Below are 14,727 nucleotides of genomic sequence, written 5' to 3'. Positions count from 1 at the left end.
TTAAGTTAACTTTTTGGTGCCAGAAAGTTAAACAGATTTGTAAATGACTTCTATTAAAAAAATCTTAATCCTTCCAGTACTTATTAGCTGCTGAATACTACAGAGGAAAGTATTTTCTTTTTGAAACACAGAGCTCTCTGCTGACATCACAAGCACAGTGCTCTCTGCTGACATCTCTGTCCATTTTAAGAACTGTCCAGAGTAGAAGAAAATCCCCATAGCAAACATATGCTCTGGACAGTTCCTAAAATGGACAGAGATGTCAGCAGAGAGCACTGTGCTCGTGATGTCAGCAGAGAGCTCTGTGTTCCAAAAAGAAAAGAATTTCCTCTGTAGTATTCAGCAGCTAATAAGTACTGGAAGGATTAAGATTTTTTAATAGAAGTCATTTACAAATCTGTTTAACTTTCTGGCACCAGTTGATTTAAAAAATAAAAAAAAGTTTTCCACCGGAGTACCACTATAAAATACATGAAAATATTGCTGCTGGATGGAATAACATTAGATCATAGGTCTTAATTCCATGTTGTGGCAGCTGTCTAAGACTTAGTTGTAGTTAGTTAAGTTGTCAGACCTACTAAGTCAGATTGATGATACAGATCAGACTTTATAGCTAGATGCTCATGTGCCATCTGCCCTGACCTGGAATGGGCTTTACACAGAAGGCTATTTTAGGCAATGTCTCAGCAGGAAGCACTCTGGGCTACCCACTCTAAAACCTGGGCCTCTGCACTTGATTACAGCTTGATCTCCAAACTAACTATAAATATATATATATATATATATATATATATATATATATATATAATGAATGGCAAACAAGGAGAAGTTATAGACCTAGAGCAGTGTTTCCCTACCAGTGCGCCTCCAGCTGTTGCAAAACCACAACTCCCAGCATGCCCGGACAGCCTTCGGCTGTCCGGGCATGCTGGGAGTTGTAGTTTTGCAACAGCTGGAGGCACACTGATTGGGAAACACTGACCTAGAGTAATGCTTGTACATTTTTTTAGAAGCTGTTTACCCTTTATATGATACAGGTCAGTCACATAACTGTCATGGTTGAGTAAACGTTGTGGAGAATTTTTTGTTCCATATCCATTTCTCAGGCTTAGGCCGCGTTCACACCACGTTTTTGCAATACAGTTCCCGTATCAGGTTTTTGATGAAAAACGGATTCCTCAAAACCAGACTAAACTGTATCAAAACGTGTGTACAAATTTTAACCCGTATACACTTTAAAACCGTATACGGTTTGAAAAATGATGTCCGGTTGCATCCGTATATGTTTTTAACCTTTCACTCCATTATGAATAAAGTTTCACTTGTTTGATTGAAATACCAAGAAAAAACTGTGCAGAGTGAAAAACCGTATGGTGAAAACCGTATGGAACCGTACGCACATACGGTTGTCTGCGATTCCCATTGACTCCCATGTTTAAAAAAAAAAAAAAACATACGATTTTAATAAGTTTTTTCACCCGTACCAAAAACTGTGGTGGGCTACGCTTTTGGGTACGGGAAAAAAAACAGCCAAAACAGTACAAGGCGCAAAACGGATGCAACCAGATGCATGGTTTGGCATACAGTTTTCAATGGAGAGTCAATGCATACGATTTTCAATACGGTTCCGGACGGTTTTCAAATTGAAAACGTATACGAGAACTGTATTGCAAAAACGTGGTGTGAATGCAGCCTAAGGCTGGGTTCACACCACGTTTTCGCAATACTGTTCCCGTATACGTTTTCAATTTGAAAACCGTACAGAACCATATTGAAAATCGTATGCATTGACTCTCCATTATAAAACGTATGCCAAATGATGCATCCGGTTGTGTCTGTTTTGTATCCTGTACGGTTTTGTCAGTTTTTTTTCCCCCTTACCCAAAACTGTAGCCCACCACGGTTTTTGGTCCGGGTGAAAAACCGTATTGAAACGTATACATTTTTTTTTAAAACATGGGAGTCAATGGGAACCGTACAGAACCGTATGTGCGTACGGTTCCATGCGGTTTTCACCATACGGTTTTTGACTTTGCACAGTTTTTTTCTTGGAATTTTAATCAAACAAGTGAAACTTTATTCATAAAGGAATGAAAAGTTACAAATTCATAAGTTTTTTTCTTAAAAAGACGGATGCAACCGGACATTTTTCAAACCGAATGTGGTTTTCAACCGTATACGAATTAAAATTTGTCCATCTTTTGGCATATGGTTTTCAATGGAGAGTCAATGCATACGTTTTCCAATACAGTTGCATATGGTTTTCACATAGAAAACGTATACGGGAACTGTATTGCAAAAATGTGGTGTGAAGGCAGCCTAAAACTTCTGAATCTGTCTGGCCAGGATTGACCCTGGGCTTCCTTATGTCAAACCCTGTTTTAGACATGAGAGCGGGTACTTTGCAGTATCATGGGTAAACAAATGGTTAACCCAGCTGTATTATTGGGGACAGAAGGCTTAGGGCATCTCAGTCCCTGACAGGAGCACCAGGTGACATGACAGCTGAGAGACCATTGCCAGAGTCTGGCTTTGGCCATATGACAGGGGGAAGAAAGAAGAGCTCCCCGGGGGTTCAGCCATGCCTGGTATATCGTCTTTAACCCCATACTTGCCAAAGTAGAGTGTGCATGCTGTATACAGCAGGCATAGGCAACCTTCGGCACTGCAGATGTTTTGGACTACATCTCCCATGATGCTTTGTCAGCATTTTGGCCGTCAGAGCATCATGGGAGATGCAGTCCAAATCATCTGCAGTGCCGAAGGTCGCCTATGCCTGCTGTATACTATGTTATCTAGAGTCCTAAATAAAGTTAGATGTTGTTCGCCGGATCACTGTGAGATAATATGAGGACCCAGCGAAAACACTTATAAATCATTATTTTGCATCGATTGTTATTATAACTTACAATGTATAAAATAATTGACAGCGTCGTCTAATATTTAGAAATACGGTATATATTATGAAAGCATTATGCCATCACTCACCTCTCGAGCTATCTGATTTAAGGCATGGTCCTCGGCAGAAAGTTTATCCCTGTTGGGGTGTCTTTTCCTTCCAGGACCCTGGGTACCCATTTCCTCTGAGGTATCAGTGTTTGGGGCAAGTAGAAGAGGTCAATCCAAATTCCACATGCAGCCTCCTTCATGTAAATCTTCAGCAAGAGAGCTGTCCACTATAGCAGGGGTAGCATTGCAGTAGGCTCTGCTGGCCTCCCCTCTTCTCTTTTCCCTATGTCCTAATATTTTCCTATGTATGCGTCAGTATGACCTACCTAATTTTCTCTGGAATGGGGAACCCCACCATATGACCTTGTGGAATTACGGGTGCTTACGCCAATGTGTGTCTCAATACATGTGCCTCTTGTCCTTGTCTCAGTGTGTCCTCCACTGATCCTGCTGATGGTGCTTAGTGTTTGCTTAGCTGTGTATGCAGATACCTGCCCGCCATGTCTCCTATTAAACACCAGATATAACACTGTTACACTATCCCTGATGTGCTACTGTTTCTAGCAGTGAGATAGTAAAAGGAAATGGGTCGGATGTTCTTCCTCTCTGCTGGGTACTCCCCTTCTTTCTCTCCCTCCTTCTCACCTCCTCATCTCTCCTCTCCCCCTAAGCTCTGCAGCTGACATCAGAGGGAGTGGATGACAGTGCAAGGGGGGAGGATTTATACACTATACCAGTGTTTCCCAACCAGGGTGCCTCCAGCTGTTGCAAAACGACAACTCCCAGCATGCTGGGAGTTGTCGTTTTGCAACAGCTGGAGGCACCCTGGTAGGAAAACACTGCTCTAGGTCTACAACTTCTCCTTGTTTGCCGTTCATTTTATTTAAATATATATATATATATATATATATATATATATATATATATATATATATATATACGTAGGCACCGTTCACACTACATAATTACTCCGTTTTCGAAGTTCCGTCAGAAAATCAGCTGAAAACGTCAGTTACAAAATCCTATACGCCCGTTAGAAAATCCCATTATAGTCTATGGATTTTTTCAATCAGACAGGCGGGAGCGAGCGATTTGAAGGAAGTGGATGCGCGCAGGCTCCCGGGGACAAGGTAAAGTATTATGCCGGGGGGGGGGTTGCGTGTTCACCTATACAGTATGCCTCCAGTTTCCCCACTACAACTCCCAGCATGCCCTGACAGCCAATAGATGTTAGGGCAAGCTGGGAGTTGTAGTGGGGAAACAGCTGGAGGGACACTGAATATGTGAACTAAGAGGGGTGGGGAGGGGGAGTGGGTTGAGCGGAGCGGCGGGGCCGGGGGGGGGGGGGTGGTTGCGGGCTGCGCGGCGGGGGTACTCTGAACTAAGGGGGAGGGGGAGTCAGTTGAGCGGCGCAACGGGGTTGCGGGCTGCTGTCACTGTTCTTTTGCCGGGGGGGGGAGGGTGGGTTGCGGGCTGCGCGGTGGGGAGCGGTATGTGCGGCGATCACAGATCCAGTGTCCACCTATACAGGGTGCCTCTAGTTGTTTCCCCACTACAACTCCCAGCATGCCCTGACAGCCAATAGATTTCAGGGCAAGCTGGGAGTTGTAGTGGTGAAACAGCTGGAGGCACCCTGTATAGGTGAACTAAGGGTGGAAGTGTCAGCCCCAGCAGGCATCAGTGACGTGGTGCCTCCTGGGGAAGTCTGCCTGGTAGCGAGCACACTACCAGGCAGACAAAAAGGCATTTTTAATATGTAAAAAAAAAAAATTAAAGGCAGGGAGGGGGTTAGGGATAGATGGGTAATAGGCAGGGACAGAAAAAAGAAAAAAAGTGATGGTGGGAGCTACCCTTTAAGATTTTTAAATTGAAGTAATTTAGAAATCTGTTTAACTTTCTGATGCCAGTTGATTTAAAAAAAAAAAAAAAAATGTTTTCCAGTGGAGTACCCCTTTAAAAGCAGGCAAGGTGCAAGCCTGCTTTAAAAAAAAAAAGATTTTCTACAATTGCTTGCACCTTATCTGCATGGATCCCTTCTGTTTATTGGATGATGTTCTATTGTGCTGCCATGCACTGATCCGTACAATGTCCATTTTAGAACATCGTCAGTCGTCAGCCATAACTCCGTCCCGTGTCAGGCAAAACAGCATCCCGCCTCCTCCCTCGGACCAATCTCCGTCAGGCGTCAGCTGCAACTCCCTCCTTGGTCATCCGAAACTCCCTCATCTGAAACTCCGTCATCCCTCAGAGGAAAAACCTTCCTGCCGTGTAGCAGAGCCGAGTCAGTGTCTGCTCTCTGCTATATGGGTTCTGCTGTACATGCTATTCAGTGTCAGCTCTGCTATACAGACTCTGTAGCACATGTAGTGTCTGTAGTACACACATGCAAGTTTCAAAGTTTCGACTTTGCTATACATGCTGTGCAGCATCGGCTCTGTTATGCGGCAGGAAGTTTCGGCTGAGGGAGAATTGTCTGAGGGATGACAGCGTTTTGGACGAGGGAGTTTTGGATGACGGAGGAGGGAGTTGTGGCTGAAGGATGACGGCGATTGGTGTGAGGGAGGAGGCGGGATGCTGTTTGGCCTGATGGGGGACGGAGTTGTGGCTGACGACTGTTGGCGATTGGTCTGAGGGAGGAGGCGGGATGCTGTTTTGCTTGATGCGGGATGGAGTTACGACTGACGATGTCCTAAAATGGACGCCGTAGGTGTCATGTGGCACCATATAAAAAGACAGATCTGTATATCATGTAATCATGTGGCCATTTATAGAATGAGAGCGAATAAGATTAGATATTTGTGTACTAGGAATTTTAAGGCAATTTCAAATCACAAAATGACAGAAGGGTCTGGGAATGCAGGTTTTGTGGCGCACTACAACATCTAAGGAATCTGCTCCAGAGATAAGGGGCATCAGGTCTCTGAGACTCAACATCGATTAAGAGACCAAAAAAGCTGTCCCTGTCCTGTCTGCTTATCTGTGAATTCATTTTCCAAATTCTGTATGTTCTTGTTTATTTTTTAATATCTGCTCTGGTAAATTGTGTGTATGTACAGTCATGGCCGTAAATGTTGGCACCCCTGAAATTTTTCTGGAAAATGAAGTATTTCTCACAGACAAGGATTGCAGTAACACATGTTTTGCTATACACATGTTTATTCCTTTTGTGTGTATTGAAAGAGCAAACAGCCAAGGCACTCCTTGTGGAGTAACGTAGGTGGTAATGGTAAGAAGATCGGGGAATTCAATACTGCTTACCAGATAGGGTTGTGTAGCAACATACACAACAATGGTACAGGTGTGTAGTTATGTAAGGTCCATCTGCAGCCTTCCTGGATAAGAGTAGGGTAAAGTGAAAAAAAGCTTTGTTTCGACCAGGATTTGTGGCGCTGATCAGGACACAGGACTCACAGGATCAGGATAGCATCCAACAGACTTTAATACCAATAATGCAACACGTTTCGCTGCGCATGCCTGAAGAAGCTGCGCATGCGCAGCGAAACGCGTTGCATTATTGGTATTAAAGTCTGTTGGATGCTATCCTGATCCTGTGAGTCCTGTGTCCTGATCAGCGCCACGAATCCTGGTCTAAACAAAGCTTTTTTCACATTACTTTGTGTGTATTGGAACTAAACAAAAAAAGGGAGTAAAAAAAGCAAATTGCACATAATGTCACACCAAACTCCAAAAAAGGGCTGGACAAAATTATTGGCACCCTTTCAAAATTGTGGAAAAATAAGATTGTTTCAAGCATGTTATGCTCCTTTTTAAAAACCACATCTGAAAGCAGATAACAAGGAGAGAAGTTCACTTAGTCTTTGCATTGTGTGTCTGTGTGTGCTACACTAATCATGGACAACAGAAAGAGGAGATGAGAACTATCTGAGGACTTGAGAACCAAAATTGTGGAAAAATATCAACAATCTCAAGGTTAGATATCTAGATTTGCCTTTGTCCACAGTGCACAAGATTATCAAGAAGTAGCTAATCTCCCTGGGCGTGGACAGAAGAGAAAAATGTATGAAAGGTGACAACGCAGGATAGTCCGGATGGTGGATAAGCAGCCCCAAACAAGTTCCAAAGATATTCAAGCTGTCCTGCATACTCAGGGAGCATCAGTGTGAGTGCAAACTATCCGTCGACATTTACATGAAATGAAACGCTATGGCAGGAGACCCAGGAGGACCCCACTGCTGACACAGAGACATAAAAAAGTAAGACTACATTTTGCCAAAATGAACTTGAGTAAGCCAAAATCCTTCTGGGAAAACATCTTGTGGACAGATCAGACCAAGATAGAGCTTTTTGGTAAAGCACATCATTCTACTGTTTACCAAAAACGGAATGAGCCCTACAAAGAAAGAACACAGTACCTACAGTGAAATATGGTGGAGGTTCAATGATGATTTGGGGTTGTTTTGCTGCCTCTGGCATCATGAAATCTGAGGATTACCAATGGATTTTGGGTCGCACTGTACAGCCCAGTGTCAGAAAGCTGGGCTTGTGTCCGAGATCTTGGTTCTTCCAGCAGGACAATGACCCCAAACATACGTAGAAAAAAAAAAAAAACAGTAATGGATGCCAACAAAGCACTGGAGAATTCTGAAGTGGCCAGCAATGAGTCCAGATCTAAATCCCATTGAACACCTGTGGAGAGATCTTAAAATTGCTGTTGGGAAAAGGCGCCCTTCCAATAAGAGAGACCTGGAGCAGTTTGCAAGGGAAGAGTGGTCCAACATTCCGGCTGAGAGGTGTAAGAAGCTTATTGATGGTTATAGGAAGCGACTGATTTCAGTTATTTTTTCCAAAGGGTATGCAACCAAATATTAAGTTAAAGAGGTATTCCAGGATTTTTTTTTTATTTAACTATGCTACAGGGGCTGTAAAATTAGTGTAGTTCATAATATAGTGCCTGTACCTGTGTGTGACGGTTTTCTCACAATTCTTCTGTGATTTTCACCTCACTATTTATTTTTACCAGCATACAAAATTACTGTTGTCTCGGATTTTTCCCAGCTTGCAATGCGGCCGAGACCTGACTCACTAGACAGCTGATGACAGGGAGCCTGTCTGCTTCAATGGGTGGAGCGATCAATCTGCAACTAATGGAACAGCTGAAGGCACCCTAATTGAAAACCACAGGTCTTTTGTTTCAATGGGTGGCGTGGCTGATGTGTGAGAGGGAAGAAAATGGCATTGTGGGATTTTTAGTCAAAAAAACATAAGTCAAACAGGAAATACAAGTTCACAAAAAGCTAACCACAGTGTTATGGTAATCTCACAACATAGCCATTTAGCCCAAAGACAAGCGCAGAGCCTTCCTAAGCATGTCCATTACTGTCTGCCAGGTACGTACTAAAATCACCTTATGTGGATAACCCCTTTAAGGGTGCCAATAATTTTGTACAGCCCATTTTTGGAGTTTGGAGTTTGACATTATGTCCAATTTGCTTTTTTCACCCCTTTTTTTGGTTTAGTTCCAATACACACAAAGGGAATAAACGTGTATAGAAAACATGTGTTACTGCAATCCTTTTCTGTGAGAAATACTTCATTTTCTAGAAAATTTCAGGGGTGCCAACATTTACGACCGTGACTGTATGTGGGTATTGCTCTGCACGTAATGACGGGCAATACAGGGGCCGGAGCATTGTTACGTCACGGCTCCGCCCCTCGTGACGTCACGGCCCGCCCCCGTCAATACAAGTCTATGGGAGGGGGCGTGGCGGTTGTCACGCCCCCTGCCATAGACTTGAATTAAGGGAACGGGCCGTGATGTCATGAGGGGCGGAGCCATGACGTCACGCTGCTCCGGCCCCTGTATCGCCCGTCATTACGCACAGAGCGAACTCGCTCTGTGCAGTAATGATGGCGGGGTGCCACAGTGGCGATCCCTGGGATAGGGGATAAGATGCCAGGGGCGCAGTACCCCTTTAAGGGTCTATTCACATGTACAGTATATTTGACGTGTAGGATTTGAAGCTTTGTTCAGCCATTTAGTTTACATTGAAATCTGCAGCTTCATATCCTACACATCAAATATGTACAGGACTATATGTGTGAATACACTCTTAAGTTGTGCATAAATTTTACATTATCTGGGACTGAACGAGGATAACTAGATGATGCAAAGCTGAGAAGTACGAATGTGGAAACCTGGTTTCAGAGCCTTTAGGATTTTTAGGAGGGAGTTTGTCTGTAGCAACAATAATTCTACTAACAGTAATCCCCAGAATGCCTTTCCCCATACATAAAGGCACTAAAACTTATTTTGGATACTAGTAGTAGACCATGCACATCAAGTAGTGGAGCTGGCTTAAAAAAATATACAATATGGCAGCAGTCTGCCTACAAACTAACTCCCAGATTTAGATGCACAATGGCCTTGATTTACTCAGAGTGTTGTGTAGGTTTTTTTGTGGGTTTGAATTCCCTACAATTTTTTTCCTCGGTATTTACTAAGGTTTCCCTACATTTTCCACTTTCCCTACGTTTTGCTTTTTTTTTTACACCTGCTCTGATCTGTCTGGTTTTCCTCAGCTCAAATCCACCACATTTTCTGTGGAAACTTTAGTAAATATGTTGAGACTTTGTGAAAATGTCGGGAACACGCCCCTTTTCTGTGGACATGCCCCCTTTTCCTGACAGACACACCCATTTTTGGGGGTTTTCTCAGTAAAACGGAGAGTTGGTTGGAGAGGACCCAGCAGTCATGGTACATATTGGCACCAATGACAAAATAAGAGGTAGGTGGAGTGTCCTTAAAAATAATTTCAGGGACTTAGGCCACAAGCTTAAGGCAAGGACCTCCAAGATAATATTTTCTGAAATATTACCTGTACCACGAGCCGCACCAGAGAGGCAGCGGGAGATCAGGGAGGTAAACAAGTGGCTCAGAAGCTGGTGTAGGAAGGAGGGGTTTGGGTTCATGGAGAACTGGGCCGACTTCGCTGTCGGTTACCGGCTCTACCGTAGGGACGGGCTGCACCTCAATGGGGAGGGTGCAGCTGTACTTGGGGAGAAGATGGCTAGAAGGGTGGAAGAGTGAGTTGTGGTGACTGGGGTGTTGCAACGGTGTTGCAGGGTCTAGTGGTATTAACCCTGTGGGGTAAAGTGTTATTAACCCCTGATTTTGGTCGTGACGCCAGGGTGCGGTTGTTTTCTGTAGAAGGCCCTGCAGACAACCGGACCAAAAACTTCAGGAAATAAAGTAATTTCCACAGCAGGAATTATGAGATAACTGGAACTTTTACTTAAACTTCTTGTGGAACAGTCTTTACAATTATGCAGTTTCTCTTGAGGTAACCGGGAGGCAGGATACCTCACAGGCTTTGCTGGGACTTGTAGTATGGAGATTTATGCAGGCCACTGGGCTACTAATTGTATATTTGAGTTGAATAGTAGTCACTAGGAATTTGTAGATAGACCTTGATAACTCACGTTTTTAGTGGCTGCAGGTTCCTTAGGCTTTGGCCTAGCTGAGATGAATTTAGTATATGCTGATTGTGCTTGGCTGAAATCCAGGAGATAAGAGAGAGCATTTAGAGACTACAGCCTCTTATATACCAAGGGGGCTGGACTAATCCCATTGGTTGCAAAGCCTGTAGGTCCTGTACCCAGGAACTCGGGATACATCACATGACAGTATCACATGACCTAGGAAGGTCCTAAACATTTATACAATCTCTTTATACATACTGAACATTAGGTACAATACATTTATAATGCATTATATGAGGGAGTAATTGATAAGCAAGGGGGGAACAGCCCTGCAGGAGAGCCCTAGGGAACGGAGGGACTCTAGGGGACTTAGGATAGGAACAGGACAAGGTCCTGTACCAGGACACCACAGTTTAAACTAGGGAGTAGGGAGGGAACCTACAACATAGAGGGGGGAAGATAGTGTAGATAGAGAGGGGGGACTTATTAATGTACCTGGGGTGGAGTGGAGGGAGGGGTTAGAATAGTTAAGGAAGAAAAAACCCACACCATTGAACTGCATGATGACTAATGCCAGAAATCTGACCAATAAAACTGACGAACTGGAGTTGATAATGTCTGAGGAGGATTATGACATAGTGGGCATAACAGAGACTTGGTTGGATGATAGCTGTGACTGGGCAGTCACCATACAGGGTTATAGTCTATTCAGGAAGGATCGGACAAAACGGAAAGGGGGAGGGGTTTGTCTTTATGTAAAGTCCAGTCTGAAGGCCGCACTGCGGGAGAATATACAGGAGGGAAACGATAATATGGAGTCATTATGGGTAGAAATATATGGAGATAAGAATTAACAAATTCTGATAGGGTTTGCTATAAGCCACCAAACATAATGGAAGAGGCAGAAGATCAATTACTAAGGCAAATAAACAAGGCAGCAAATCAGAATGAGGTGATAATAATGGGGGACTTTAACTATCCTGATATAAACTGGGAGACTGAGACCTGTCAATCTCAAAAAGGAAACAGGTTTCTGACTATAGCTAAAGACAATTATCTGTCCCAAATGGTGCAGGGCCCGACCAGAGGGGGCGCCCTACTAGACTTAATATTAACCAACAGACCTGACAGAGTAACTAATGCGCAAGTAGAAGGACACCTAGCAAATAGTGATCATAATATAATCAGGGCTCGAGTCCTGCAGGAACGCACAGGAACGGCGTTCCTTTGCTTTTTCCAGAGGAGGAATGCCGTCCCTGTTACACTAGTCCTGCAGGACCGACCTCTGAATTATTCTTACCCTCCCTCCATCTCCTCCCCTGGCCCGGACTGAGATAGAGGACCTGTGATGATGTCACCATCACATGTTGGGGGTGGAGCTAAGCTGTAGAGGAGAAGAGAGATCGTGGCTGAAGGATCTGTGTGATGCTGTGGAGGAGGCGGGGCTGAGCTGGAGGAGACATGTCATTGTCACGATGCCGGCTGGCAGGTAGTGGATCCTCTGTGCCAGAGAGGGATTGGCGAGGACCGCGCTAGTGGACCGGTTCTAAGTCACTACTGGTTTTCACCAGAGCCCGCCGCAAAGCGGGATGGTCTTGCTGCGGCGGTAGTGACCAGGTCGTATCCACTAGCAACGGGTCACCTCTCTGACTGCTGATGATAGGCGAGGTACAAGGGAGTAGACAGAAGCAAGGTCGGACGTAGCAGAAGGTCGGGGGCAGGCGGCAAGGTTCGTAGTCAGGGTGGATAGCAGAAGTTCTGGTACACAGGCTTTAGACACACAATACGCTTTCACTAGGCACAAGGGCAACAAGATCCGGCAAGGGAGTGCATGGGAGGAGGTCAGATAAAGGCAGGGAGCAGATGGAAGCCAATTAAGCTAATTGGGCCAGGCACCAATCATTGGTGCACTGGCCCTTTAAGTCTCAGAGAGCTGGCGCGCGCGCGCCCTAGAGAGCGGAGCCGCGCGCGCCAGCACATGACAGCAGGGGACCGGGACGGGTAAGTGACCTGGGATGCGATTCGCGAGCGGGCGCGTCCCGCTGTGCGAATCGCATCCCCAACGGCCATGACAGTGCAGCGCTCCCGGTCAGCGGGACTGACCGGGGCGCTGCAGGGAGAAAGACGCCGTGAGCGCTCCGGGGAGGAGCGGGGACCCGGAGCGCTAGGCGTAACAGTACCCCCCCCCTTAGGTCTCCCCTTCTCTTTGTCCGGTAACTGCCTCCCCTGGGATGAGGACACCGGGAAAGAATGGAGGGTTTCCTCAACGGCAGGCAGTACCGCAGGAGTGGGAATGGGGAGGGAGGGCAGAGGGCGAGGCCTGGCACGGGGCAGTGTGACACCAGGACGGGGGCCATGGGGAGGCACAGAGGCTTGCCTGACGGGACTGGGAGGGGGGGAGAGGCACTTCCTGTGGCAGGCAGAGTCCCTAACGACCTTAGGGGGACCGGATACAGGAGGAACCACAGGGTCACGGCAGGGAGTACTGGGAACTGGTTTAAGGCAGTCCTTGGAACAAGAGGGGCCCCAACTCTTGATCTCCCCAGTGGACCAGTCCAGGGTTGGGGAATGGTGTAGAAGCCAGGGTAGTCCAAGGAGAATTTCGGAAGTGCAATTGGGAAGGACCAAAAATTCAATTTTCTCGTGATGAGGACCGATGCACATTAGGAGGGGCTCCGTGCGGTAACGCACGGTGCAATCCAACCTGGCTCCGTTGACCGCGGAAATGTGGAGTGGCTTGACAAGACGGGTCATCGGAATGCAGAATTTATTCACCAAGGACTCCCGAATAAAATTCCCAGAAGCACCAGGGTCCAGGCAGGCCACGGCTGAGAGGGAAGAGCTAGCTGAAGTAGAAATCCGTACAGGCACCGTGAGACGTGGAGAAGCCGACTTAGCATCCAGAGACGCCACACCCACAAGAGCTGGGTGCGAGCGTGCGTTTCCCAGACGTGGAGGACGGATAGGGCAATCCACCAAAAAATGTTCGGTACTGGCACAGTACAGACAAAGATTCTCTTCCTTACGGCGATTCCTCTCTTCCAGGGTCAGGCGAGACCGATCCACTTGCATGGCTTCCTCGGCGGGAGGCCTAGGCGCAGATTGCAGTGGAGACTGTGGGAGAGGTGTCCAGAGATCTAAGTCTTTTTCCTGGCGGAGCTCTTGATGTCTCTCAGAAAAACGCATGTCAATGCGAGTGGCTAGATGAATGAGTTCATGTAGATTAGCAGGAGTTTCTCGTGCGGCCAGAACATCTTTAATGTTGCTGGATAGGCCTTTTTTAAAGGTCGCGCAGAGGGCCTCATTATTCCAGGAAAGTTCAGAAGCAAGAGTACGGAATTGTATGGCGTACTCGCCAACGGAAGAATTACCCTGGACCAGGTTCAGCAGGGCAGTCTCAGCAGAAGAGGCTCGGGCAGGTTCCTCAAAGACACTTCGAATTTCCGAGAAGAAGGAGTGTACAGAGGCAGTGACGGGGTCATTGCGGTCCCAGAGCGGTGTGGCCCATGACAGAGCTTTTCCAGACAGACGGCTGACTACGAAAGCCACCTTAGACCTTTCAGTAGGAAACTGGTCCGACATCATCTCCAAGTGCAGAGAACATTGCGAAAGGAAGCCACGGCAAAACTTAGAGTCCCCATTAAATTTGTCCGGCAAGGACAGGCGGAGGCTAGGAGTGGCCACTCGCTGCGGAAGGGGTGCAGGAGCTGGCGGAGGAGATGATTGCTGCTGAAGTTGCGACTGAAGTTGCTGCACAATGGTGAATACTTCCGACAGCTGGTGGGTTAGATGGGCGATCTGTCGGGATTGCTGGGCGACCACCGTGGTGATATCAGAGATATAAGGCAGAGGGACGTCAGCGGGATCCATGGCCGGATCTACTGTCACGATGCCGGCTGGCAGGTAGTGGATCCTCTGTGCCAGAGAGGGATTGGCGAGGACCGCGCTAGTGGACCGGTTCTAAGTCACTACTGGTTTTCACCAGAGCCCGCCGCAAAGCGGGATGGTCTTGCTGCGGCGGTAGTGACCAGGTCGTATCCACTAGCAACGGGTCACCTCTCTGACTGCTGATGATAGGCGAGGTACAAGGGAGTAGACAGAAGCAAGGTCGGACGTAGCAGAAGGTCGGGGGCAGGCGGCAAGGTTCGTAGTCAGGGTGGATAGCAGAAGTTCTGGTACACAGGCTTTAGACACACAATACGCTTTCACTAGGCACAAGGGCAACAAGATCCGGCAAGGGAGTGCATGGGAGGAGGTCAGATAAAGGCAGGGAGCAGATGGAAGCCAATTAAGCTAATTGGGCCAGGCACCAATCATTGGTGCACTGGCCCTTTAAGT

At 46.5% G+C, this 14,727-nt stretch overlaps 2 protein-coding genes across 18 annotated transcripts in view; one reads left to right on the top strand and one right to left on the bottom strand.

Annotated features, from left to right (window-relative positions):
* LRRFIP1 (LRR binding FLII interacting protein 1) overlaps positions 1–3,599 on the bottom strand; it is a 146,369-nt gene extending 142,770 nt beyond the window's left edge. For all 15 annotated transcript variants that reach the window (XM_056534853.1, XM_056534854.1, XM_056534855.1 and 12 more), the window contains exon 1: positions 2,989–3,599. In XM_056534853.1, the coding sequence (XP_056390828.1) occupies positions 2,989–3,078 (90 nt within the window). In that variant the 5' untranslated portion in view covers positions 3,079–3,599. The remainder of the gene's footprint in view (positions 1–2,988) is intronic.
* Positions 1–14,727, top strand: part of RAB17 (RAB17, member RAS oncogene family) — a 77,422-nt gene that overhangs the window by 9,120 nt on the left and 53,575 nt on the right. Inside the window, exon 1 of one of the 3 annotated variants that reach the window (XM_056534856.1) lies at positions 3,945–4,079. The exons of 1 other annotated variant lie outside the window; for it this stretch is intronic. In XM_056534856.1, the coding sequence (XP_056390831.1) occupies positions 4,055–4,079 (25 nt within the window). In that variant the 5' untranslated portion in view covers positions 3,945–4,054. Of the gene's footprint in view, positions 1–3,944; positions 4,080–14,727 lie in introns of those variants that run through there. One more of the 3 variants, XM_056534858.1, reaches the window with a different exon arrangement.

Source organism: Hyla sarda, chromosome 8, assembly GCF_029499605.1.
Source record: "Hyla sarda isolate aHylSar1 chromosome 8, aHylSar1.hap1, whole genome shotgun sequence".
In the NCBI taxonomy this organism is placed as follows: domain Eukaryota; kingdom Metazoa; phylum Chordata; class Amphibia; order Anura; family Hylidae; genus Hyla; species Hyla sarda.
Note: the sequence above shows the minus strand (reverse complement) of the source record. Positions and strands in the feature narration are given on the sequence as shown.